We start from the raw sequence: 26,848 nt of genomic DNA, 5'->3' as shown, positions 1-26,848 counted from the left end.
AATCACGTAGTGTACAGTGGGTTTTTAGAGCATTTTCAAGGAAAACAACGCTATCAGAGCTGTGAAAGTGAAGGAAAACAATAAAGTTGTCAGCCAAAATAATTGAAAATTATTACAAATTCTTACAATAATCTCACATTTATACTAAGATGTTTTTCTTTATGTGGACTTTCATGATAAAACATGTATTATTAAAAAAATAAAAAAAAGTAGGGGAAAATGCCAGAGGAGGAAAGGATGGGTCTAAGTGGGTCATGAAAAAGAAGACACATGTGTTTCTGTCTCTGTACCACCCAGCAGGATACTTACGGCGGACCTCCAGTTTACACTCCACTATGTCCTCTCCACTGTCATTGACTGCTTTGCACATATACACTCCGCCGTCGAACATACAGGGCTTACGGATCTCCAGCGTCAGAACACCTTGTTTACTGAGCATCCGGTACTTGGCTTCATGTGAGATGTCCATCTTGTTTTTGTACCAGGTCACTTTGGGCTAACAATATAGGACAAAGTATTACAGTACGTCAGTGATACTTTTCACAATGCAGTACTCTTACTACTGCACAATTAGGACATAATTTAGTACAAGTCTCTTAGTAACTACCATCATCACTGGGTTTATCTGGTGGATACTGCTTTACTGAGGTTATGGTGTTTTTTACTTCCTACTAATCGCCAAAAGTCTTCATGAAGAGGGGGTGTGTTTGTGTGTGTGTGTGTTTGTGTGTGATAATGCTTAACTTTTAAAGCAAACACAGATGAAATGTCCTCAAAGTGCTCAAATGTAATCATAACAGCTACTGTAATATGGTTGAAAGCTCTGGAAATAATTAGAAGTAGGAGTTGTGTCATCAAATCTTCACTTAAAATGTCTTCCATTAATTTTTTTTCTTTAAAAGTATGATTAGATTTGTGTTTGTTAATGCTATAAAATCTGTAAATGTGCATATTACGTGATGAGCCTACTAACCTTTGGCGATCCTCTGACAGAGCAGCTGAGGGTCGTGCTGTATCCTGCTATGATAGAACGGTTCACCAACGGATGTGTGAACTTGGGAGCCTGTGAGAAGTCATGTTCCTTGTAGGTGGGCGGCTTGTACTCGATACCTGAGCAGAGAGACAGACCACAACTGGGTAATTGGATATTGTTTTCTTCAGGACATCAGGACATCAGACAATCAGAACCACAATTGTTTTGCAGTAAGTATATACAGTGGGGTTCGAAAGTTTGGGCACCCCAGGTAAAAATTTGTGTTTTGTGTCATTTAGAAGCCAAGAAAAGATGGAAAAATCTCCAAAAATCATTAAATGACAGATTAGACATTTGTATAATATGTCACAAAAAGTTAGATTTTTTTTCCATCATTTACACTTTCAAAATGACAGAAAAAAAAATGGCGTCTGCAAAAGTTTGGGTTCCCTGCAGAGTTACTACTTTGTACTGCCTCCTTTGGCAAGTATCACAGCTTGGAAACGCTTCTTGTAGCCAACCAAGATTTAATTCTTGTTTGAGGTCTCTTCACCCATTCTTCCTTCCAAAAGTCTTCCAGTTCTTTGAGATTTCTGGGCTGTCTGTCACACACTGCTCTTTTAAGGTCTATATATAGATTTTCAATTATGTTGAGGTTAGGAGATTGTGAAGGCCATGGCAAAACCTTCAGTTTACGCGTCTTGATGTAATCCACCGTGGATTTGAAGGTGTGTTTAGGATCCTCATCTATTTGTAGAAGCCATCCTCTCTTTAACTTCAGCTTTTTCACAGATGGCATCAAGTTAGCATCCAAAATTTGCTGACATTTTATTAAATCCATTTTTCCTTCTACTCGTGAAATGTTCCCTGTGCCACTGGCTGCAATACAACCCCAATGCATGATTGATCCACCCCATGTTTAACAGTTGGACAGAGGTTCTTTTCATTAAATTCTGTGCCCTTTCTTCTCCAAACGTACCTTTGCTCATTCCGGCCAAAAATTTCTATTTAACCTCATCGGTCCACAGAACTTGTTTCCACAATGCATCAGGCTTGTCTATATGTTCATTTGCAAACTTCTAACGCAGATTTTTGTGGTGAGGACGTAGAAGAGGTTTCTTCTGATGACTCTTCCATGAAGACCATATTTGTACAAGTATCTCTTTATAGTGGAATGGTGTACCACAACTCCAGTGTCTGCCAGGTCTTTTTGGATGGATCGTGCAGCCAAACGTGGTTTTGTCTTGCTTTTCTCACAATCCTGCGAGCTGTTCTGTCTGATATTTTTCTTGGTCTTCCAGATTTTGCTTTAACTTCCACTGTTCCTGATGACTGCCATTTCTTAATTACATTCCGGACGCTGTCAGGTCTCAGCTTTCCAAAGGGGGTGGTGCATGCTATAAACTCTGTAGGGTGCCCAAACTTTTGCAGACGTCATTTTTTTGTTTTCTGTTATTTTGAAAATTGAAATGATGGAAATAAAATCAAACTTTTTTCTTGTGTCTAATCTGTCATTTGATGCCTTTTGTAGATTTTTCCATCTTTTCTTGGCTTCTTAATGCACATTAATTCAATTTTTTACCTAGAGTGCCCAAACTTTCAAGCCCCACTGTATGTGCTGTCAGAGGCTGAACTCACCTGTTTTCTGGATGTAAGCGCTGTCTGCTGTGTTGCAGGGCTCTGGGCTGAGACCCACCATATTGATGGCAAAGACTCGGAAGACATACTCATTCCCCATGACAAGGTCAGACGCGATGCAGTTGGTTCGCCTGTACTGCTCATAGACTGTAAACCACTCCTTCATATGAATCACAAAAACATGTTGCACATTCAGTTTTTTTCTAATTTAATATGTAGTTTATTTTGTACATGTGGAAAATGTAAAAAAAAAAAATGATTGGAGAAATGGCATAATGAGGAGGTTACAAAATGATTTGATGGAAATGTTAAGTAAGTTAGGTTAGGTAATATTGATGGTGAGCTAAGTGGGAAGTTGTCACTCCTTTCTCTGTCTTACAATGTTAAAACATACTGAAAAAACAAATTACTATTAATATAAAAGGCAGAATAAGGTTAACCACGTCAGATTTCCCTATTTTGCAGCCAATTTCCTTCATAAGGGTCTACTCAGTGGACTCTACTGTTTGTTCACTGAAACTAATTATATTTGCTAAAGAAATACGGCAAATAACATCAGACAATAATATTCTAGATATATCAAAGATTTGATTTAAAAATTCCTTCACAATGTACCTGAAACTAAAGGAGTTAAAGGAGTGTAACTGCTCACAATTTAAATGTATTTATTTAGGTACTAGAAGGAAATAGGATATGGGCATTTTTAAACTGCGTCAGCGATTATTTGACATCTAACAGGTACACAGCACATTGTTATTGGTAACATGATGATCATCACCCCCAAGCTTGCTATAAAGAGATGCAAGGAAAATGAATTTGATCTAATAATGACTACAGTGAAACATGAACCATCACCCATGTCGGGCAGGAAAACAATGACCCTGCGTCACCGTACAGTCCAGGTCAAGGCTACGGTATAAGATTAGGACATTCCTGGCTGACATCGTTCCTGGCAGCTCGAGGTGGAGGATGGTGCCAGTTGGAGGTCTTGCCAACAGGCCCATGATGCATCACTCCTTGCCCGCAGAGGAGACTGCATGCTCAGCGTTGGCTGATTACAGTTTATGTGTCCATGCAGTATTCATCCTCACACATGTAGAGACCTCCTCACTCATGTCAATAGAAAGGGAGGTTGCAAATGTGGCTTTCCAGCAGCTCAGTTGGTAGATGTCAGTTAGAACTAAAGACCTGCAATGGACCAGTTTCAGTGAGCAAGAAATTAAAACATTGCCTTCCTTCAAAAAGACCTTTGGCTGTCATACGTTGTTGCTAGTAACTGAGACTTGAGACTGGAGTTAGGCCAGGTAAAAGTACTTTAAATTGAATCAGTGTGGGTACTGTCAATTTGTCTAAAAATATGTGCTTTTTGAGGGGACAAGTGCAGGAAAGGTTCTTTTTTGTTACTCATTTTGACTGCAGCTGCCCATTATTTGGTGGTGCAACATGCTAACATCAACATTTGGATTTAGTCTCTTTGAAAAGTAAATTATTTATCTACATTGCGTTCAAGGAGGTTTTCATTGCAGCTTTTTCAGCCCGAGTCCAAAGCTTTCCAGGAAAAGCCTCTGATGTCATAAGAATATACATTCTTAGAGTTTTTTCTGGCTAATTGCACGATTTAATTAGCATAATAACTGCCTATACCATCAACATCAGAAACTTGTTTTCAGCTTCACTTGAATGTAATATAAAAACAGATGTAAGCTTTGCTGCTAGCACCCAAGAGTGTGGAGACTCACCATGGTCTTCTTTTCAGCTTTCTGAATTTTGTAACCAGTTATTTCACTGTTACCGTTGTCCTTTGGCGGCTTCCACTCGAGTGCCACATTCAGGCCCCAGATATCTGTGATCTTTAGAGCCTGAGGGGGCCCCGGGAGATCTACAGAGGAGAAGTCTGAATTGTAAGTAACTGTCTACTACAATGATTGAATGTATTGAAATCAGTAATACCCAGAGATGGGAAGTAACGAAGTACAAATACTTCGTTACTGTACTCAAGTAGATTTTTCTTATATTTTTACTTTACTTTACTACTTATTTTTGAGGCGACTTTTTACTTCTACTCCTTACATTTTAACACAAATATCGGTACTTTCTACTCCTTACATTTTAAAAATTGGCTCGTTACTTTCGTTTTTACAAGACGTCACGTCGGACAATAGCGCGGACACGCGCCACACACCGCGAGCGGGTGCGCGCGCCACACGGAGAAAAAAGTGAGAGAAAAGAAAAGGAGACAAGCTGTCCGGAGGATAACCAGCTGAGATTGTGTGTGTGCGTCTTTGAGAACTGTAAGTCGTATAACTCATGTTGTCAGTTCACTTAAGCCTGTTACTGGTCTATAGTTCTTCACATTTAAGTAAGTTAGCTAGTGGTTTTGGTGTGCTCTTCACCTGTTAGCTGGGTTGCACGTTGATATTAATCAACACTTTCACTAGCTTTATTCGCATGAGTTTTGTTTTACTGAACTCCAGATACTGTAGTTCAGTTGAGAAGTGGATGGAAACTTAGCTAGAGGAAAGTTGTCTCCGTCTGTTTTAACAGACACACCTGGGGCCAAGTTGGAAACCAGAATCAGTTTCAATCCAGTCCTAATCTAGTCCTCAACTTTCACATCATTTCTCTGGAGTTATCCTTATTATTGTTTATGTCGTCAGTACCATATTCAATCTAAATGGATGGGAATATATCTACTGTACGTTGCATTTGACGCACGACTAAGACAACACAACAGATTCAGCATTCTGCATTGATTCACAGCAGATCATTGAGGCTTGACGGTGCTAACGTTAGCACATAGTAGTATGGATGGCGCTAACGTTAGCACATAGTAGTATGGATGGCGCTAACGTTAGCACATAGTAGTATGGATGGCGCTAACGTTAGCACATAGTAGTATGGATGGCGCTAACGTTAGCACATAGTAGTATGGATGGCGCTAACGTTAGCACATAGTAGTATGGATGGCGCTAACGTTAGCACATAGTAGTATGGAGGGCGCTAACGTTAGCACATAGTAGTATGGAGGACGACATGATTGAAAATGAAGAAACAGCAAGACATTCCCATCATCCTCGGCCTTATCTGAGAGAGATGTTTGAGACAGTAGGCATCAAGAAGGACTCCTGCCCAATGTGCTGGGGAACCTCTGCATTAATGTCTGTTTAGTCATTCATATTTTAATCCTTTATTTTATTTCCAGAAGTCATATTGAGCATATACATAAATGTAGATTCATTTTTATGTTAGGGGGAAAGATTAAAAATAAAAAATGGATCTGTGAATTCTCACAGAATCACAACTGAATTCATATCTTGCTAATAAGTCAGAATCTTATTAACCTGGAGTCCCAGTTTCTGTCATAATAATCATATATGGGATGTTTTAGGCCTATTGGCAGACATCCATTTAAAATGTAGCCTTTGCCAAATTGCCATATAAAGAAATGTCCTCCATGTCCACTGAAGTTCCTCAGCGTCTCTCTAGTAACATTTGTCTGGTCCAGGTAGCTTTGCATAAAAAATGGTTGTCATTCGCAAGGCTACTTTTACTTTTATACTTTAAGTAAATTTTCAAGCCTGTACTTTGTTACTTTTACTTGAGTAAAGAAGTTTAATCAGTACTTCCACTTTTACCAGAGTATTTTTTAACACAAGTATCTGTACTTCTACTTAAGTACGAAAAGTGAGTACTTTTGCCATCTCTGGTAATACCCACTGCCAGCCCTCAATGTGTTCAGTCCTGCTTACCAACAATCTGCAGTGTGATACTTGCTGTGTCTTCCATGTTCTCAATCTGTACCTGGAGTACATACTTTCCAGAGTGTTTTCTCTCTGTCTTGCGGATGAAGAGGATCGTATCCGTATCGCTGTTCCTGACATTCGCTAATGTGGGGCTCAGAAGCTCCCCGTCTTTGCTCCATGTGATCTTTGGCCTGGGTTTACCCTGCATGACCAGAAAGTTTTAGTTCAAGATGCTATATGTCAGGTCAAAAATAACAAATTATTTCAGATGTTACAAAGCAAAGTTATCCTGGGCTCGTTGAACACAGAAACACAGCTACTAAAGACTAACCTAGCTTGAAACATTAGTTATAGTGTTTCCTCTCTCTGTTTGTTGTGCGAGAATGAAACTCAGCTGGCCTGGATGATACTTTCCAACCTAAGAGCGGTTTGTGCTGTGTTAACTGACTCACCCAGCCGCCCTTTCAAGTTTTTAAAAGGTCTATTTACAAAAGGTTTTGCTGTGGGAAAACAAAAATAAGAATCCGTCTTCCAAAAAAAGTTTCTCTCAAGTGTGCGTGACCTGTGGCATCCGTCCGCTTGAGGCTCTCTGCCTCTGCTTCCTGAATCAATCCTCCATGATACTCCCACCTTCCACTTGGGCCAACATAAATCAGCCGGGTTAAATCAGCTTCACATAAACACGCCTCATCATGTGTAACAAGTCAGTACTGACCCTTATGGGGTTTTAACTACATTTACTGAAAGGCTAGTCGTAAGATTTTTCAAGGAAACGTTACTGTAGAAATATGGCTGTATAGTTTATCACTATACACCATATTTGGTACAAATATGATGCTTGACCTTCGACGTAGCCACCAACAGGTCATGATTTCCCCTGGCCCAACTCCTTTTGAAAGTTACATGTTAATGTAAAAATCTCGAGGAATTTCATTTAAATAAATGCCCCTTACTGTAAGTCACTATCTATGGCCAAATGAGGCAACACGGTGATGATTGAGCCTATGACTGACTGATGAAAGCTCTTGTATTTGCAGTATTATGAACTGGGTGTGTGCAGTGTCCTTGCCTGGGAAAAATCACAAGCGGCGGCAGAGTTAGTGTCCGCCACCCGGCAGTGGTTGGTCCGCCAGAGCGGGTAGGCGGAGCTAACACAACAGTCCGGCTTTCAACTGCCAACTGAGCTAACTGATGTCACCCAGTTTGGATCTCACTAAAGTGAGATTCAAAATCACACCTGCAATTACCATTTAAGGCCATGGGTGCCGTCAAAGAGAACGAAAAAGGAGAGTTCAAGATTTAACTTAAATGTAAAGATATTTATAGGTATTGGTACAAGTTTTCTCTGGCACCCTTTTCAGACCAAACTTTACATGTTTCACCTAACTGCTGCTAAGGATCTAACAACACTAAAAATGCCGGTTTTTGATATAGATAATAATGTGACAATTTACTGTATACCATGAGGCTGTAGAAAATTGTCAGCCAGTTTGTCAAGAAATATAAAATTACTTATCGTAAATACAAAATTTCTTATCGTTATCGTAATGTTGATTTTATTTATCGTAACTGAGCCTTTTATCCAAATCTTCGACCCTTACAGGTGTGTACATTCATGTTCATGTTGTACATTTATGTTTCACCCTGATGTGTACATTGTATAAAGACATAAGAAAAGCATTTGGTGTTTGAATGATGATTTCAAGAAGGCGTACTGTACTGCACCTGAAATTGAATCACAATATTGACAATTTCTCCAACTGTCTTGATAAAAGTCTGGCGGAGATTTCTGGGGAGCCAAATTTTAGGGCGTTCTGTGAAAAGAAAAAAGTTTAAATTAGGAGAAATATTTAGCTATATGAGATGTATTGGTTGAAACTAAATGAGCAGAGTGTCGTCAAAAGTCACCACTCTATAAATACTCACGCATTATCTCTCTGATGGTGACAGGCTGAGCCAGAGTGGTGGGAGCACTGGGTCCTGCCATGTTGTGGGCCCGCACACGGAACTGCAGCTTGTCTCCAGTGGTGAGATTTTTGATGGTCAATGATGTCCGGTCAGTCAGACCCTGAATGGCTGGTATCCATTCATCCGCTGCAATCAGGAAACACACAAAAAGGGGAACAACAGTTCATTACAGCAAATGCAATTCAGATATATACTATAATTCCAGTCATAACAAATACCAATCAAGTTATTAGGTTCATACAATCAACATGCTGACAGCCTAGAGACATCCCAAAAGAAAGAAATTACAAGAAAGAGGGCTCATGCATTCATCTAAACTGACATATTTAAAAAATCATGAAAACACTCAATTTTCAGGCTTCTAGTATTTATTTTGCCCTGGCAAACATTGTCCATACACTGTATTTTGATATTATGCTTTTTAAATATTTTTATTTCGATTTTTGATTTGCATGTTTGCCTTCATTGGATAGCTGTAAGTATAGAGGTCAACAGGAAACAAAAATAAGAGAAAGGAGTATAACATGCAACCATTTTGCTACCGGGGTGCCCTCCAGTCAGAGATTTTTTTCATCCTTTTTCTCACCAAAAACAGTTTTTGGTAATCTCACTGTCCTGTATGGGATGTTTGGATATTTGGCTCAACAACTATTCGTTACTATGATTTAATTTATTGGTATATTAAAACTTTAATGATATATGCCTTAAAAAACCTTTCCTTATCAAAAGCATGCAGGCTCCAGCACTTACTGCCCTCCTTGCAGTACTCAACCCCATAGCCCTCGAGTACAGCTGAGCCGATCCTCTCAGGCGGCCGCCACTTCAGACAGATGGAAGTGTCACAGATGTCGTCGACGCAGAGTCCAATGGGCGCACTTGTGGGGGCTGAGAGTGAGGCAGAGGGCAGATTAAAGGTGTCCGTTAGTCAGTTAGAGCATTACTGAATTAAATGTGGAATTAATTACTTAACAAGTGGATGAACCTGATCAAGAAAAAGCAACAAATACTGGACCAAGTGGTTTTAAGGTGGAATGAGCAACATGACCATGTACATCTTTGGTGGCTCATCACTTTCAGTTAAACCTTAACTTACCTACAGGCACCAGAATTGCTAACTAGGCAGCAATTTAGCCCTCTGAGACCGAGACACTCGCCCACGAGTAAAAAAGTACCTCTGATTCATAGTTTAATAACTTTTGAACCATACAAGTGATTTACTTACTTTCGGTTTCGTTTAATTCCTGACGTTTTCGGCTTTACGGCGGTCTTTTCCGGGTCTTTCTAGCCTCTACAGGGGATTTTCTATCCAGCCTGGAACTTCAGCCTCTTTGGGCTTTAAATCCATACTGTTATATCCAAGATTGGTCCACTTTATATCCATAATTCATCGCGTTTTGGCTCAATTTAGCCGCTGAATCGTTCGTCTAATCTCTGGTCTCTCTCTCTCTGTCTGTCCTGTCTATTTTTCAGGAAGTGCATGCCCATATATGGGAGATAAAGTCACCCCTCTTGTATGGAAGGCCAGAGGGGACAAAAATGCCTACATACTCTATTAAAGGCCAAATGTTGCACTATTTAGACACATATTTGCTTGTATAACATTGCTGTGGGTGTAATATCAATAAATATGACATTATTATGTTATTATTGGCATAAGTAAATGTCATGAGAGCAAAACGTCTTGACTTTTTTGGAAAAAATGCATGTATTTTGTCAACTGTATAAGTTATAATGATTATTTCTTCACAGTGTGACTCCCAAGAGATATGAGAAGTGTTTTAGAAAGGAAAATGGCTTAGGTTTTACTTATATGTCTGTGATATCAATACATATCTGGAAGATTCATTTATTTATTTATTTATCTTTAAGGCCCTACAACCATTTTTAACATGCAAGTGACCTCACTGCAACCCAAATATTCTAATAGCCCAGTTTGTCCTAAAAAAAATGATGTTCATATCTTGACTGTAGACAACAGGGTTGATGTTTTACAAGCTTTTTTATAAAATAAATCCAGACGGAAATTAAACTGTAAAAATGGCCTCAGGGCCCAGAGCGTTAGTTGATTTGTTGGATCTTTGAGCCAAATAAAGGGGAATCAGTTTGTGTCTGTGGCTATATGTGTTGGTGTCTGTCTACTGTTTCTGTCCACACAATCTGAAAGCTTTAGTGCATAACCTTTTGATATTAATGAATGTCTGTTACTCAAATGAGTTGCTACAAAGCTAATTGAGACTATCAGCTCCACACTATTCTGGCTGTATTTCTCGGTATGTGACTTTCCCGCGCAGAAGCTCGAGTGAAGCTAATGACTTCTTCTAAAGAGTCCATCATGTTTTTTCATTCCTCCGTGTCCTCCTTGGTTACTAGCAATTGTGTAGGGGGAGGGGTGGGGGTGATTTGGTAATCTTGTGTAAATATATTGGCTTAACTATATGTTTACATTAAAAACAATGTTTATCCAGGGCCTGTGCTGCCTGGTTGTGTGAGAATACAGAAATGCATTTTACATTTGATTTACGTAGCAAAGAGTGATGTAAAATAGTAACAACAGACTGCAACTGAAGACAACACAAAAACAAAGATGATGTCAATTTCATTATCAGATATTTGTGGTTGTGTTATCAGTCATCAAAACAGCCTGTTAACCTGTAAGCATGCAGACGTCATCCCGGGAAACATAAGCCGGTTGACTGACCCGGAGTTCACAGCAGCGCTGAAGTTTAAGTGCCAGCATTATTTTCCGTCCCACAGGGATTAAATGACGTGATATGAGTTAGCATTAAAAGACTCTGATTTCCAGACACTGTTTTCCCCACAGAAGTGCCAAAAGCAAACAACCAGGGTCACAACGAGTTAAAAGGGGAGTTCCGGTCGACTCCAACACATAGCTCTGGTGTTTGTAAATTTGGAGTGCTTTCAGTAGAGAGAAAAACAAAACCAATCGGAGCTGCTACACCGTGTTATCCTCCTGCTAGAGTTAGCACCCAACACGCTTGAACAGGGCAAGTTTTAAACAAGTGAACCCAGTGAATCTGACTGTTGTAGATATGAAAGAAATGCATGAAAGTTCTGCTAATTCAGCTCTGTTTAGTTCAGGTGTTGATACTGCAAGGAGTGCTTTGGGACCGTCTACAAACTACAATCACTGCACATGGGGGGGCACCCTTAATGACATTTTGAACATGTTTAGAGGCTAAAAACACGTTTAAAACTTGCCCTGTTCAAGCGTGTTGGGTGCTAACTCTAGCAGGAGGATAACCCGGTGTAGACAGCACTGATTGGTTTTGTTTTTCTCTCTACTGACCGCACTCCAAATTTACAAACAACAGAGCTACGGGTTGGATTTGACCGTAATTCTCCTTTAAGCTGCAGAGACTAAAAAGCCTTGTTTTCAAGTAAAAAAGCAAACAATGAAGCAATATTATTTTGTTTATAGTGTTTAAAATTGAGATGTACTCTCATTTAAAATTGTATTTATGTCTATTGTAAAACTGTAGTATTCAATTTAAATTAAAGATAAAATCCTGATGACACATTAAAAATGTCACTACTGATTCATCATGTCAAACTTAGTAAATAAAACTTTTTAACCACCGAAGTGACAAACTATTGCAACAAAAATAATTTCATCAAAAATGAACAAATTTACAATATCAGCTACTAATACTGGAAGTATGATAATTTGGCATGAGTAACCAACACATACTATGACTAGTTTTGTGAATGGTGCAGTGAAGAATCCTCCAAATGGCAACAGAGTAGAACTTTATCGTTCTGAGGTAATATTTAGTCAACCTTATATTTTCATGTTGTTGCAACAACTCGTTGTCACAGGACACAAGTATTCAGTGTAAGCAAATTACGGGAACACCTGTGTGGGGTCATGGGTTTCCTTGTGTGTAGAAAGTCACAGCAGGAGGAAGTGTTTGTAAAAAAGCTCAGGGTGGTCTGGACAAAAGGTGCAGAGCAAACATCTCATTCAGATGTATATTAAAAGGAAATCATAAACAGCACCATGACTAAACCGTGCTTGACACTTTCAAACATGTACACCTCGGAAAAATGATGTAAAAATATGCAGCCAATTAAGTTTCATTTATATTTCTAGAACCTACATGGTAATCCAACATCTCAAAATGAATGACACTAATACCAGCCGGTTGTGTTTCTGGTTCAGCAGCAGAAACGGGCTCCACAGGGGTCTCCTCCGCAGGGGGGCCACTTTCTGTTGGGGAGACAACCTCTGATTGTGGTGTCTCATTCTCAGCTGGAGCTCCCTCTTCCCCACTGGGGGCTGCCTCTGCAGGGGCGGCTGCTGCTGGTGGTTCACTACTGGTTCCTGGTTCCTGTTCGACCACAGGAGGTGGAGATGTCTCTGTCTCGGGCTTACTGGCTTCTACCTTTTCTGGTGCCTCCACTAGAGCATGTTTCTCTTTTTCCACTGGCTTCTTCTCAGCTGTCTTTGGAAGTTTAGGCTTTGTCATCCTTCATCAGAGTGTGGCAGTCCTGCTAATGACTGAACCTGGTGGCTTGTACATGTCTGGCTCTTCTGCCAGATGCTGCCTTGCTTTAACCTATGCTCTCAGTCTCTCTCTCTCTCTCTCTCTCTCTCCTCTCTCTCCTCTCTCTCTCTCTCTCTCTCTTTCTCTCTCTCTCACACATACACACAGAAATATAGCATCTCATTCTTTTTGCTGTAGCAACAACAATTCTTCCTCTAGAACAGCCTCCACAGTAGCATGAACCCCTCTGTGTTAAGCAGCTGGCCCAAGCAGAGCCGAGTGCTTCCAGGCCATTATTTATAGAGAGGGACGCCAAGGATAGTTTCTTTATTGGCTGTTTTACAAGCATGTGGCCATCTGGATACAATGATGTCCTCTCTTAAATCAACAAGTGGAGAACGAGATGGTATCAGTGGTAGACTAAGAGACAATGCAAACCTGAGCCTCTGCCTTATAGGGGGATATAGGAAGTAAGAGCATCTTACTAAACTGGTCCCAGACCTCTGGATCACCACACCATGAAGATTTGTTTACTATGTGATCAATAATAGACATAAATTCCCAATTGAAAGGGACTTAAAGACATCAAAAACTTGAATTTGAAACTGTTTCTCTATAACATTTAAAATTCATGGTCAAAGTTTTTAAATATATTGAGGTATTATTCATTAGTCGTTTATCACTTAAAAACATTTAATATGATTCATTAGGACTTTGTGGTGTGCTTTGATCATATTTGATTGAAAGTGATAAAACAACCCTCCAACTACAGAATACTTAAGTCAAAGCCTCTTAGTTGTGACTTCATTGGGTCAACAAATTTCATCAAGAACTTGCTCAAGTGGTCATGTCATATGGATTTTTCAGGGCTGTTCAAGCTTTACATGGATGCAATATTGTGAAGGCTATGGTAGAGAGGAAAGGTTCTTTTGGATTACTTTAGAATGGAACACATTTTTCTGTCCGAGCCTGACAGAGCAGTAACCAAACCCAACCCAAGCCCGACAAACTGATGCGCGGACAGATGTTTATGTCCGAGCCGGTACATTTGTTTATGTGGAAAGCCCGCTTTTATTAAGCAACTCTAGGAAGACATTCGGAAATGTCAACAGATGAGCGCATCAGTGCACACAGGGCAACAAGCGCATGTTAACGCAAGCGCACACAAGAGGTCCAATCATATAGCCAATTGAAATGAAACTAACATAGGCCTACCAAAAATGGCCCAAGCTAACAGAACAAAATCCCAAAAAATTCACACAAGAGGTTGTGTGGACCTCCTCCTCTGCTTGATGGTCCTGCCAGCAGTGCTGAAGTTGCACTCACTGCTACTGCCGCTGGCTGGAACGGCAAGGATGCCACGGGCAAGGACACTAAGCTTTGGGTAGCCGAGTTGCTGATCTCTCTATGTACATAATACTACATAATAAGCTGTTTTAAATTTAAAATGTCCAATGCCTTGTCGCGCTGTTGTGACCAAGCCTGACCCAAAGAAAGAATACATTGAATAAAAAAGAAAAACATGTTGATTCTTTTTTATTAAACTGTCATGAGAATCTGATAAGAATGCTGCACTGTAAACCCAGTTGTAATTGTAATTAAACTTTCAAGTGGTCACTACTTATTCTTCCACATTTTGTTAAAAACCATAATCATTACTAAATCACATTAGTTGTTTGCAGTATTTAGTTTAAGTATGCGGTGCATAGATTGTAATAATCAGAGATAACTAAGAATGTTAAGTTTTTTGTATGGGAGTGGGGTGGTCATTTCAAATGTTCTGCTCTGAAGCGATGCAAAGGCTCATGGGAAGGAAATATTTTTCCAAACAGTTTCTGTCCTAGTTAAAGTGCATTTTTATAAGGTTCTGTAATTGCTCTGGGTGTACATTTCCCTGGGTTTTAGTTTTGTATGGTTGATTTAGTGTTTATGTTTATCTACTATTTATTGTTGTGTAACGACCAAGACCCGGGTGGGGACGGATGGGAACTGGGCAGTGAGAATATTGATAAAGTCATATGTTGATTGGAATCAACAACAATAATAATTAATGTTGATACATTTCCTTTCTGTTTCTTTGGAATAAATATGTTAAACACATCTTAAAATCATACTCACATAAAGGAAAAATATATATTTTATGAAGAAGTCATTTCTTTAGTAGTGATGAGCAACCTAATGTTTTACATTTGTAATTCTCTTTATTTTTAACTTGACATGCTTATTTTAGATGAAATAATTTATGTTTACCAATGATTTCTAGTGATGACTACCATTGTAAACTTGATTTGTCTACTGCATCAATTTACTGCTCTGTGTTGACACAATTTAACCTGTTAAGTTCCACCTTGTGTTAAAACTTTAACTGTTTCAGGCAACGGGTTTCCACGCAAATTTTCAGTAAAGTCAACCAATTTGGGATAAGCATGTGCGCACTGCTAAATTGGTGCTATTTTACACCATCAGGACCAATAGAAGTTCAGTGTATTGCTCAAGGATACTTCAACATGCAACAGAGACAAGCATCAATCACCAATCTGTTTACCTGAGCACAGCAACGCAAGCTTTGTTATAGTCTTGTCATCTGAGCCCATGTGTGATGTAACAAACACAACACCCACAATGACCATACTTAGAAATTACCTGTGGATCATGTATGCACAATTTTGTTACATAGAAAATCCAAAGACTTTTTGGATTACATTGAACAAAGAAGACCCCTTCTTGTTATGACCACAAATCAACCAGGCCCCATGACCAGAGTGAAACCTTAGACCGACCAAACCAGGCATGGCACAAACATGTCAACGTCATCACCATCTACCATCACTCCTTTAGATAAATCATCATCTTCTTTTGTTTTTCATTTAATCTACCAATAAATGCATGATCTCTTTTATAGAACAGTTTCAACAATAAACAGTTCATTGAATATACAGTGTAGCAAATGTCTGAAAAAGATTCATTGAATGCACCAAGTGGGATAGGAGGCGGAATGAACCTGTTGGTAAAGACTCACCGACTGGCACGAAAGGCTGTGAAGCTGAACTATGACGAGACAAGCCGATGCCGTTGACAGCATAGACCCGCATCTCGTACTCCACTCCTTCAATCATCCGCTTTGCTTCATAGGTCGTGTCCGGATAAGGGTCAAAGTTCAGTCTCATCCACCTGTAGCTCTTCTTCTTCTTTCTCTCCAGCACGTAGCCTGAGAATAAAAAATGTTATTAACCAGGCTTTTCATAACAATAAAGGAAGAGAAGACCTCCAAATAATTTAAACAAGTGAAGCATTTTGATGTTTGTTTTTTCTTTTTCTTACCAATAACTGGCTGTCCACCATCAAATAGAGGGGGGTCCCACTCGACTACACAGGAGTCTTCTCCCACGCTGAGGATTCTGGGAGCTTGGGGAGGATCTGGAACATCTGGGAGGAAAATGACTCACATCTTTAGAAAAGAAACATGTATTTTTACACGTGCGGGTGATGAACTGATTGGCCAAACAGATTTACAGATTTTTAGATGTATGACTATGTGTGTGGTAAGATTTATGTCAACACGATGATGATAATGAAAACCCGACTGCTGACAGTTCAGTCTTACCAACAACTTTTACGTTGATATCTGCAGTGTCCTCCCCAGCGGGGTTTCGAACCACGACAGAGTAGATTCCCTCGTCCTGCCTCTCTGCCCCCTCAATGGTGAAGACACAGTGTCCTTGGGTGGTTTCCACATGGACCCTTCCGTCTTCATCTGTGACGACCTACAGTACACGATGAGAAACGGAGCAGAGTTACTGGAATTGAGTCTTACTGTAAATAGATTGATAGTTTTGTTGCACATTCTATAGGTATAGATGCTGGTACACTACATGTACTAGATTAACATCATGCCACATTTGGAGAGATGATAAACATTTCCCAACACGTTGATTTGAACACACAATTCCAGATGTCACCATGCAAATGCAATATATATATATTATATATATATATATATGTATTTAGTATCGGCCAATAGTTTGGATACATCAGTTGTGTGCAGAAGTCAGGTTGATGCACAGCCGACAGCCCTATTGGACAACTGTTAGAATTCATATTATAGCAAGAACCAATCAGCTAAATAAAGACAAACAAGTGGCCATCATTAGTTTAAGAAATGACGGTCAGTCAGTCCGGAAAATTGCAAACATTTTTAATGTCACAGATACCATCAAGCACTACAACAAACTGGCTCACATGAGGACTACCCCAGGAAAGAAAGACCAAGAGTCACCTCTGCTGCTGAGGATAAGTTCATCTGAATCCTCAGCCTCAGAAATTGCAAGTTAACAGCAGCTAAGGTTAGAGACCAGATGAATACCACACAGAGTTGTAGCAGCAGACACATCTCTAGAACAACTGTTAAGAGAGACTGCTTGAATCAGGCCTTCATGGTCAAATAGCAGCTAGGAAACCACTGCTAAGGAGAGGCAACAAGCAGAAGAGATTTGTTTGGGCCAAGAAACACAAGGAATGGACATTAGACCAGTGGAAATCTTTGCTTTGGTCTGATGAGTCCAAGTTTGAGATCTTTGGTTCCAGCCGCCGTGTCTTTTGCGCAACGGAGAAAAGGTGACAGGATGGATTCTACATGCCTGGTTCCCACCAAGTAGCATGAAGGAGGGGTGTGATGGTGTGGGGGTGCTTTGCTGGTAACAATGTTGGGGATTTATTCAAAATTGAAGTTATACTGAACCAGCATGGCTACCAGAGCATCCTGCAGCGGCATACCATCCCATCCAGTTTGCATTTAGATGGACCATCATTTCTTTTTCAACAGGACAATGACCCCAAACACACTTCCAGGCTGTGTAAGGGCTATTTGACCAAGAAGGAGAGTGATGGAATTATACTTACTTATCATTAGGTTTAATCCAAGGATTATTCCACAGAGTCCCTTCATAAAGTCTCCATAAAAAAAACATACTTACGGTCCAGTTTTCTCTGACCTGTGTCTGTTTATTGGAATATTCAGAACATGCTCTTACCTTATTGACATAGACGGACACTGACCGCATGCAGCGTTTTGTTTTCCATGCTCTTAATGTTATGTAAAACTGAGACATAAAAGAAAATTACACATGTACATCAAGCCGCAGAGAAGGTGCTTTTCATGTATTTGTCTGCATCTGTTTGTTGTTGCTACTGCAGCAGCCTGTTCTTTCTCCTTAAAGCAGTGAATCCATATAACACACAACCTGTTAAGCAGCCACATGATAAATTTTTTTGTGTGCTGAAGTCAAGTGGTAACGCAGTTGCAAGTTTACACAGGGTGAATTGCTCATTGGGTGCGGATTCTGCATTGGCTATATTTGTACATTCAACACACTTCAGATGAGCCTATTTTTTTTTTTTTTGCAACAAGGACAAAGAGGTGGTAAGTTTATTGTTTAAAAGGCACACATATGTAAAAGTGTTGGCAACAGACTGACTTGGATTACTGACTTGGAGTATATTCATACAGGACATACACACTTACTTCCCCATTGTTCAGTGTCCAAGAGGATGTCGGCCCTGCTTCCTTCTCTCCATCAGGTTTAATAGAACTAGCCTACATTTGAGCAGAGCAAAGCGGTAAAAGCCGAAGAGAAAAGAGAGAATATGTAACCCTCTCTTTCTCCTCAACTCAAAGATCAGTATGCAGGTTGGCATCGTTGAATTAATCTGTTAGGGGTTGCATCATTGAATTAAGCTGTTAGGGGCTGATTAAGAACACAAGTCTATCTGTGTGTTTTACCTTCTCTCCTTTGGTCCAGATCACTGTTGGTGCAGGGTCTCCAGTGATGGGACATCCAGACGCAGTTTGTTTCCAGCCACCACTACAATGGTTGACTCGGCAGTGCGACCCATACAGTCCAAGTGGATCTTAGGAGGATCTTATAGAGGGAGAGAAATGGTTAAAAGTAGCTGACCCTTAAATTTCATCTGGTTAACTACAAGAGAGTAAGTTTGAGGTACCTTGGCGTGGCACATAATCAATCTTCACCTCTAGGAAAGCAAGAAAAAAAAGAGAGTGATGAAAAGAGAGTGATGAATTGTTTAAGTAAAATGGTAGCTTGTCCAACTTTTAGTGATGTTAATTTTGAAGTATTAAAGCAAAAGCGTCAATATTACCCAGGAAGTTGAGTTTAGCAGAAAGGTTAAAGGCGTGGCCATCTGGCACAAAAGTGTAGTCTCCCTCATCCTCTGGTTTGACCTCATCAATGGTCAGTTTGTGGATCCTAAATAGATCAAAGTTTTTCAGTCCAGTTTATGGTTTTGAGGGATGTAATGCAGCACAATTAAAGCAGGTGCAAAAGTTTCCTTACCTGCCAATATGTGTGATATTTATTCTGGCATCAGACTTGACTTCTACGCCATTCTTGTACCAGGTTCCCTTCACCTTCTCATCCGACACCTCACACTTAAACACCGCCTGATCCTTTGCCTTCACTGTGAGGTCTGCAATGCTCTGGTAGACCTCGAGGTCTTTCTCTACACAGTCAGAAAAACACCAGCTCACATGGCAGATAATAGAAACTATCTACCTTCAGGCTTCAGAGGAGGCTCTACTGTACAAGATGGTGGAATAAGATGCAATGAGACGATGATGATAAAATGATAATAAATTAGATGCAGCTATTGTATGTGAGGATAATATAGTAATAATATGTTGAAGCGTTGGGTGTTCATTATCTTTGTGTGGCCCCTGTTGTATCTAAGCAACAGGCACAAATAGAATAGTTAATTGAATTTAGTGTAGAAAAAAGTGGGAGGAAAGACCAGATGCAGGAGCTTTGGGCTATTACTGTATATCACAAGAGCAAATGTACACAGGAGTTATTAAAGTTATCCCAAAGGAATTGTTATCTGGGCGAGATGAGTCACACCTCGCTCCTCATAAAGGTTACCGGAGTGTCACGTCAACTCGCTACAAATAAGGAGGGAATGATACTACAATGGGAGTTCTGCTGTTGACTGAGGGTTGACACACACACACAACCATATACACACCACACACACACACACACACACACATACACACACGTATATGCAAAAGAGGGAGTATATATATTTAATATATATAGCTTCTACAAGAGAATTTTAAATTATGACCAAAGATTGATGGCTGTCAAGTAATGATTTTTGTCCACAACTTCTGCTCTGTGAGATAATAATGGTACTACTGTAAGATGAAATTGTTACGGGGTGGTAACAAGGAGGGTGAAACTAGCTTGGGTTTATTTAGTTTGCCTACGTCCATGTACAGGTGAATTTGAACCGTCCCCATCCATCATTTTTAGATCACCTGTAGATTGAAATTAAGCACATTTATCCACTTCAAACCTTCAACTGCAAAAACACGCCATGTCTTAAATACACTAAGAACCATCATATTATTGAAAATGAAAATCATCAAAAGATGCCCAGTGCAGATCTTTCATCAGCATCACCAGGATGTTGTGACTTGTAGTAATGGAGGAAGTCTATCATCTAGTAATAAAACCTACTTGAAAATACACACACACACAAAAAACAACTTAGTCTTTGTATAAAAGAAAGACTTGGTTTTCTACTGTCATGAAAATAATATTGTAGATTTCTGAACTGAGTCAGCATACTGTTTTTGTTACACACGTTGATGTAGCATCTAGTTAATTAAAAAGTGGGACATTATATCGACACAACAAAACAACAACAAAAAGCAGACCAGTGAGAGAAACCAGGTCACTTGTGTAGAACTGTACACTTCAGGTGAAATATGGTAAGCGTCTTCTAACTTTAACTGGCATGTGGACTTCACAGCGGTAACCTTGGCAGAATAATGCGGGCAAATGCAAGAGCCACTATACCCCAAATATAGACAGCATGCCAGGACTGGAAAGGCCACACAACTATTGGCAGGGTATGAGAATGTACACTTGGAGAGTTTATCACTGACAAAAGTGACTTATACTGTACTCAGCACTCATGATTCACACTCACCCTGCACCAAGAGTTCAGCCATAGACTCGCCACCATTAGTTTTAACCTTATAGTGGCCGCAGTCTTCTTTTGTGGCCTCATTAATTATCAGGACGTGTTTGCAGCCGTCTTTCTTGAAGCGATACTTGAAAGACTCGTCTCTTGTTAATTCCACACCGTCTTTCTCCCTGCACAGAAATTCACACAATAACCACAAAAATCATGACTAATATTCATGATTGAAAGTATCCTAATTAAGCTTATGTGCAGGTTTTTTAAAGGTTAATACCTATTTTGGACCTTTCAACCCAAGCTCATGCTGTTATGATCTCCTGCCCATTAACTATATGAACCCTTGTATTTAACAAAGTGGAAAGTCCACATCAGGTCTTGTGATGATAACTAAGTTATCTCCATAAGCTGAATGAAGACAGTGAGATTTGGTTGAAAGCTCAGAAAACTACCAAATCGACCTATGACCTTAGCCAAAATCCTGCTCCAAAATGTCCAAAACAAACATTCATGCGCAGACCTGAAACATGATCTTAATATCCTTGAGAAGTACTTTGTAAAGGTTAGTACTCTACATGTATCACTCATACTCATGATTTTTGTCAATTTTGACACTTCGTACCTTTTGCAATGTTAAATTTATCTCAAGTTAGATATTAATTGTTGGAATTTGTATTGATCTTTGACCACTGTTTCAAGAAAATGTTTTTTTCAGTTTGTTTTGTTTGTCTGACGGTCAGCAGCATTACAGAAACACTACTGGCCTGATTTCCATGAAACTTGGTGGAAGGATGTAGCAAGGGCCAAGGAAGAACACATTCAATTTTGGAGTTGATCCAAATCACGGGTCTGATACACAAGTTATTTTTCACTTTCGTTAACATTGTGAGATAGGGTATTGTCTAGGTGGAGGTCTGCGTTTTTTTAGTGCCCTTCTAGTTTTAACTATAAATGCCCATAAGCAATTGCAGCAACTATCTCCTTCAGATAAAGGTCACATAGGACACATACAAGAATGCTGATGTGACCTTTTCATTGAGGTGATGAAATGTCTGCGGACCTGACAAACTCAAATGCCATCTGCTGGGTGTCTGAGCAGTGAACACTGTGTAAGTAAAGAAAGGTTTAATTCTACTCGTTTGGATTTAGTACAAATTGACATGGCAGCATCCATTTATCAATCCATTCATGACAAATTGATTGTGTATCTAGGCATTTTTAATATGTCAGATCCAACAGCATGCAAATGTAACAGCTTACGGAGAATGTGTAAAGAAGAATATCTAACCATTTAACATTGGCTCCTTCCTCTGAGACTTCACACTCTAACTCCACCCGCTCACCCTTCATGACCATCTGATCCTCCAAATTCTTCACAATCATGATGGGTGGCTCTGCAGAAAGTATAAAAGAATGAGAAGGGGAACTGTGACTCTTAATCCTGCAAATGTATGTTTTGTTTTTGGATTTATGTTTTAAATTTCCTCTAAACTTAAAATACCTTTAACGAAGAGCTCAGTGGTGCATTTTTCTTCTCCTACCACGCAGCAATATGCTGCATCATCTGCCAAGGAGCAGTGGTTGATGGTGATGTAGCGCATGTTGCCAACACTCTCAAAGATGTACCTTTACAAAGACCAGTAAGATTACAACACATTGCTAATTATTTTTTTCCAGGGCTATAACTCATGAAGTGAAGGCAAACATTTTGGGGAAAGACCACATAGACAGCTTTTCTGTTTTTTTACACTTACTTGCTAGGGATGTTGTAAAAGATGGAGTCCATCCATATGTTGATGGAGAGGCAGGGGCAAGGGAGAGACAGAGAGAAATAAAAAGGTTTACTGACATTATCAAGGATTGCTACTGTATTTGTTGAATGCTTCATGATTTACAGTTCCAGCATGTTTTATGGAGTTGAGGTTATAGTAGTAGTAGTAATAATAGTTTCCATCTCTTCTCTAAATTCTAACCTTCCAGTTGGTTGAATTGCTTGTCCATTCTTCAGCCATTTCACCTCAACATCTGGATTGGCGACCTCAACGGCCAGTTTTATTTTCTGTCCTTTTGTCACTTGGTAAGCAGGATCCATCTTTTTGAGGAAGGCTGCGTTTCAGAGACGTTAGAAGTACAATAATCAAATTAAAGTTAGGTCTACTTTACTTTACTTTGTTAGAATTAGATCAAGTGCAGCCTACTATACACTCTGCACAAACCTGCACTTTTCTTTTCTTCTTTCTTCATCTTCTTCAGTCTCTTGAGCATGCCTCTCAGGTCGGTAATGCCATGCTGAAAAGCAATCTTCTCATATTCTGAAGAAGGCGCATGGCTGAGAACATTCCACACATCCAGGTCCGGCTCTGAGCTCACCTGCACGGCTCTAATACAAGTAAAACAACCCGAGGGGGATGTTAGAATCCCATTAGTTTAAAATTCAAATTATGAATACAAACTAAAGGGGGAAGTATGCTATAACAGAGGTACAGTAATACACATGCATCAACAGATTACTACTCACAATTTTATTCACAACGAATTCATTTCTAATGAAAAATTGCTGTTAGCAGCACATACTTTTCTCCTTCATGGAAGTTGCTTTGATAATAATTGTGATAGCTTTGCTAAAACAATCAGGTGCTGTAAACTATAATCCCCATAAAAATATAGAAGAAAAAAAAAACGTGAAGGAAAATCTAGTGAAAGAAGGAACACAAGCCAGTTATGGCTGCAGTGTCTTTCCTCTCCTCTCTTCCTCTCACCAGTCTGGGTGGTTTTACCTCACCTGTCCACTAGGTGCCCTCAGCAACATTACTACCTCAGCCAATCATCTGACCAAGTGAAGAAAATGCTGTTTATCACTATTGTGAGAAGCATTATGTTTTAAAAGTTAAAGTAATTGAACTGCACTATTTAATCAACAATCAGGGTACAACATACTGTAAAAAATATAAATAATGATATGCATTAACAAACAACACACTTCTTTGCATAAAACAATGACACAAAATACAGTAAAATGTAGATTTTGAAACAACTGAATCCTGACGGATGAAAGTATGCACAAGTTTTCCTGCATCACTCACACACCATATTCGCAGTTTCTTACCGATTTGAGGATTTTAAGAAACTGCTGCTCATTCAAAGGTAGAACCCAACCAAGAGGCAAAACAAACCAAACATGTTAAAACACAGCATGTCAACAGCAACAAAATCAGCATATTAGAAATATGCCTTTAAAGCAAATAAATAATACACCAATGGTTAAACTGCAAGGAAGCGAGCATGCACGTGTTAGTACCAGGGCTGTAGTCAAGTCCAGCTTTGTGGAGTCCAAGACAAGTCCAAGACCAGGATTAGTTGAGTCCAAGTCAAGACTGAGTCCAAAGAGGTTCCAGTCCGAGTCAAGACAGAGTCATGACAGAAAAAAATGTCCAATGCATGACAGTATCAAGACAATCATTTTGGGTTTCACTTTCCCTCCAGTATTATTATCAACATAATAAAGACACCTGGACTCGGTCAAGACCAAAAGCCATAGTTGGCAAGACCAGTGGCCGAGACCAAGACAAGTCCAAATTCATAGAAAAATTATCTTGAGTCCGGACTCGAGTCCAAGACCGGACTTGAGTATTACAGCCCTGATCAGTATTAAATAACGTCATTCTTTGTTTTGGGTTTGAAATGGTGTCCAATTGTATTTCTTGTACAGGGGACAATAAGTATCTGGTGATGGTGTGTGATGCACAGAAGTGATTTCTTTGATGTGTTGGGAAGTTGACTTGTGTTTCTGAGTGAAGACTGCAAATGTCAAAGAAAGAGGGCTCATCAACAACATGTAGCGGGAAGAGAAAAAAAAACCTCTAAAAACTGCCTGATTGGTAGAGAAGTGTTGCTGTGGGAGTTATTGTAGTATGAGTTAGAAGGCAAAGGCAGAGAAACAAAGAAGCCTTTGCAAACTCAAAAGAATGCCAAACCTCATTTTCAGGTTAAAATCTGTGGACACACCATTTCACCCTAACTTATTATTGTGCGCAGACATATTGGCCTGTGTTATCAAGCGATCATTCCTCATTCCAGATTTTAGTTTGTAAATGCAGAAGTAGCTTACTCTCTGAAGATGCAGGATGATCCAGGAAGAATGAGAGTGAGACAGAAGCAGATTATAAAGTGCGAAGGAAAAACAAAGTTACCTTATCCTGAAGGTCTAGAATTTACTGTCAGATTTTGTGATTTGCTTACCTCTTTTTTAATAAGGTACTGAAGTCCAGCTCTCCTGAGTCTTCCTTCCCATCTGTACTACTGCAGAAACATCAGCCACCAGCAGCAAAACATCAACATCAACAGCACAGAAGGCTACGTGATTGCTCCAAAAAAAGATACATGTTAATGCATGATTTGTTTTAAATAAAATCAATCTACGTTTCTGGGCTTTTTATAAATCATTTCCGGTTTACCCATGCTCCAATGTGCAAGACAAATACTACTAAGATACTAAGATACTAAGATTACAAAATAGAAATTGGATTGGACAGAGTCCATTCTGAAGACTGAAAAGAATTGGTGAATAAAAGAAGTGCATGAACAGGCAGATGTTTTTGCTGGAGAGACAGGTGTTGCCATGTCTAAAGGAACAATAGTTGGCACTTTTGGAAATCCGCTTATTTATTTATACCAATGTTTGTGTGTTAACTATAGAATCAGAGCTGAGAGAGTTTAGCATAAAGACTGGAAGCAGGGTGAAGCAGCTAGCCTGGCTCTCTCAAAATCTATCTAGGACTTCTAATAAATACATTATGTCTCATTTCACATCTCATTATGTCTCTGACAACGTGTGTATTTTAATTGTAGTACGTGTATTTCCTTTTAAAAACGTTGTAAAGGGTCTTTGAGTGTTTTAAAAAAGTGCTTAATAAATAAAATGAATTATTGTTTCAACAATACAAATGTGTTGTGGTTTTACCAGGAGTTGTGTGCTGTAACAACGGTCTAGCTAGTACAATGACTTGTCAATATTGTGAGGTGATAATGTGAACTTTAACCAATGGGCTTCCGGGACAATGTTAACTAGCCAGGTTTACACCTGCCTCCAGTTTTGATACGCTAAATTAATGGCTTTGTGGCTCGCGCGTTAAAGTTAACACACACATTTGAGAGTGGTCTCAATTTTCTAACTCTGGGAAAGAAAGCAAATGCACAATGTCCAATTATTCCCCTTAGCCATGAGCAGCAGCAGTCATCCAAGCAAAAACAATACAAAACACTCAAGGTGATAGAAAACAAAGGTCACCATAGGGTCTGCTTGACTTAAATCAGTGGGATAAAAGACAAAAAGTGTGTTTGTCTCCTGCCTTCTGATCCAACAGCAGGATTAGAAGCTGAGTCTCTGGTTTATGTGGTGAAGTTACAACACATCATAGCTGCACTTCCTCTATGTGGCAACCCTGTGGAAGAGTTCATTTACTGAAAAGCCTGTGTGTCTTAGCACATCCTGCCCTTTCAGTACGATCAAACCACCGTCAAAGCCCACTCTGCCGGGTAGCTGTTTGTGCAGCTGGCTCTGCTGTTTTGATCGAAGACCCAGGGGTAGATCAGAGAGAGCTGATGGCTACAACCTGGCATGTTACTCAACAGTTTAATTTACAAATCTCAAGGTATCAAGATCTGCCTGAGTCAAAGTTTAACACAATGACAGCTACTGTAGTTGACAGCTACATCCAGGATTTTGAATTTGATTCCTCTCAGCTCTCTCATGGTCATTATTCTGTGGTCGTTCTCTCAAAATCCAGCAGATTGGAAGCTGCACCATCCACAACACTGGTTCTGTTTGACCTGATTTAGAGAAGAAACAGGCCACAGGAGAGAGACAGGCTCTCTGATCCTGGTTCTGGTTTCTCTTTTTGGGCTTTATCAATCAGAATCCTCAGAGCTGGAATATGAGCCCCCATAGTTGCACCAAACCCCATTTACTACCTTGATAGCGTTCCACTTCTCTTCTTACTGGCTTCACTCCTAATAGGTTAGCA

The 26,848-nt window shown here is 39.6% G+C and overlaps 1 protein-coding gene across 1 annotated transcript in view; it reads right to left on the bottom strand.

Annotated features, from left to right (window-relative positions):
• The window catches only part of mybpc3 (myosin binding protein C3), a 39,692-nt gene that overhangs the window by 996 nt on the left and 11,848 nt on the right, over nucleotides 1-26,848 (bottom strand). Inside the window, 27 exon segments of the mRNA XM_032508006.1 lie at nucleotides 310-496; nucleotides 974-1,110; nucleotides 2,612-2,771; nucleotides 4,351-4,490; nucleotides 6,361-6,556; nucleotides 8,080-8,168; nucleotides 8,281-8,448; nucleotides 9,073-9,207; nucleotides 15,847-16,035; nucleotides 16,149-16,253; nucleotides 16,432-16,591; nucleotides 18,349-18,420; nucleotides 18,607-18,659; nucleotides 18,662-18,745; nucleotides 18,828-18,857; nucleotides 18,984-19,090; nucleotides 19,178-19,343; nucleotides 20,835-21,001; nucleotides 22,114-22,219; nucleotides 22,327-22,451; nucleotides 22,580-22,582; nucleotides 22,799-22,931; nucleotides 23,042-23,205; nucleotides 23,932-23,955; nucleotides 24,934-24,936; nucleotides 25,065-25,124; nucleotides 26,796-26,834. Coding sequence (XP_032363897.1) covers nucleotides 310-496; nucleotides 974-1,110; nucleotides 2,612-2,771; nucleotides 4,351-4,490; nucleotides 6,361-6,556; nucleotides 8,080-8,168; nucleotides 8,281-8,448; nucleotides 9,073-9,207; nucleotides 15,847-16,035; nucleotides 16,149-16,253; nucleotides 16,432-16,591; nucleotides 18,349-18,420; nucleotides 18,607-18,659; nucleotides 18,662-18,745; nucleotides 18,828-18,857; nucleotides 18,984-19,090; nucleotides 19,178-19,343; nucleotides 20,835-21,001; nucleotides 22,114-22,219; nucleotides 22,327-22,451; nucleotides 22,580-22,582; nucleotides 22,799-22,931; nucleotides 23,042-23,205; nucleotides 23,932-23,955; nucleotides 24,934-24,936; nucleotides 25,065-25,124; nucleotides 26,796-26,834 — 3,002 coding nt within the window.

This window comes from Etheostoma spectabile, chromosome 1 (genome assembly GCF_008692095.1).
Source record: "Etheostoma spectabile isolate EspeVRDwgs_2016 chromosome 1, UIUC_Espe_1.0, whole genome shotgun sequence".
In the NCBI taxonomy this organism is placed as follows: Eukaryota; Metazoa; Chordata; class Actinopteri; order Perciformes; family Percidae; genus Etheostoma; species Etheostoma spectabile.
The sequence above is the reverse complement of the archived record's forward strand: the minus strand, read 5'-3'. Positions and strand labels throughout refer to the sequence as shown.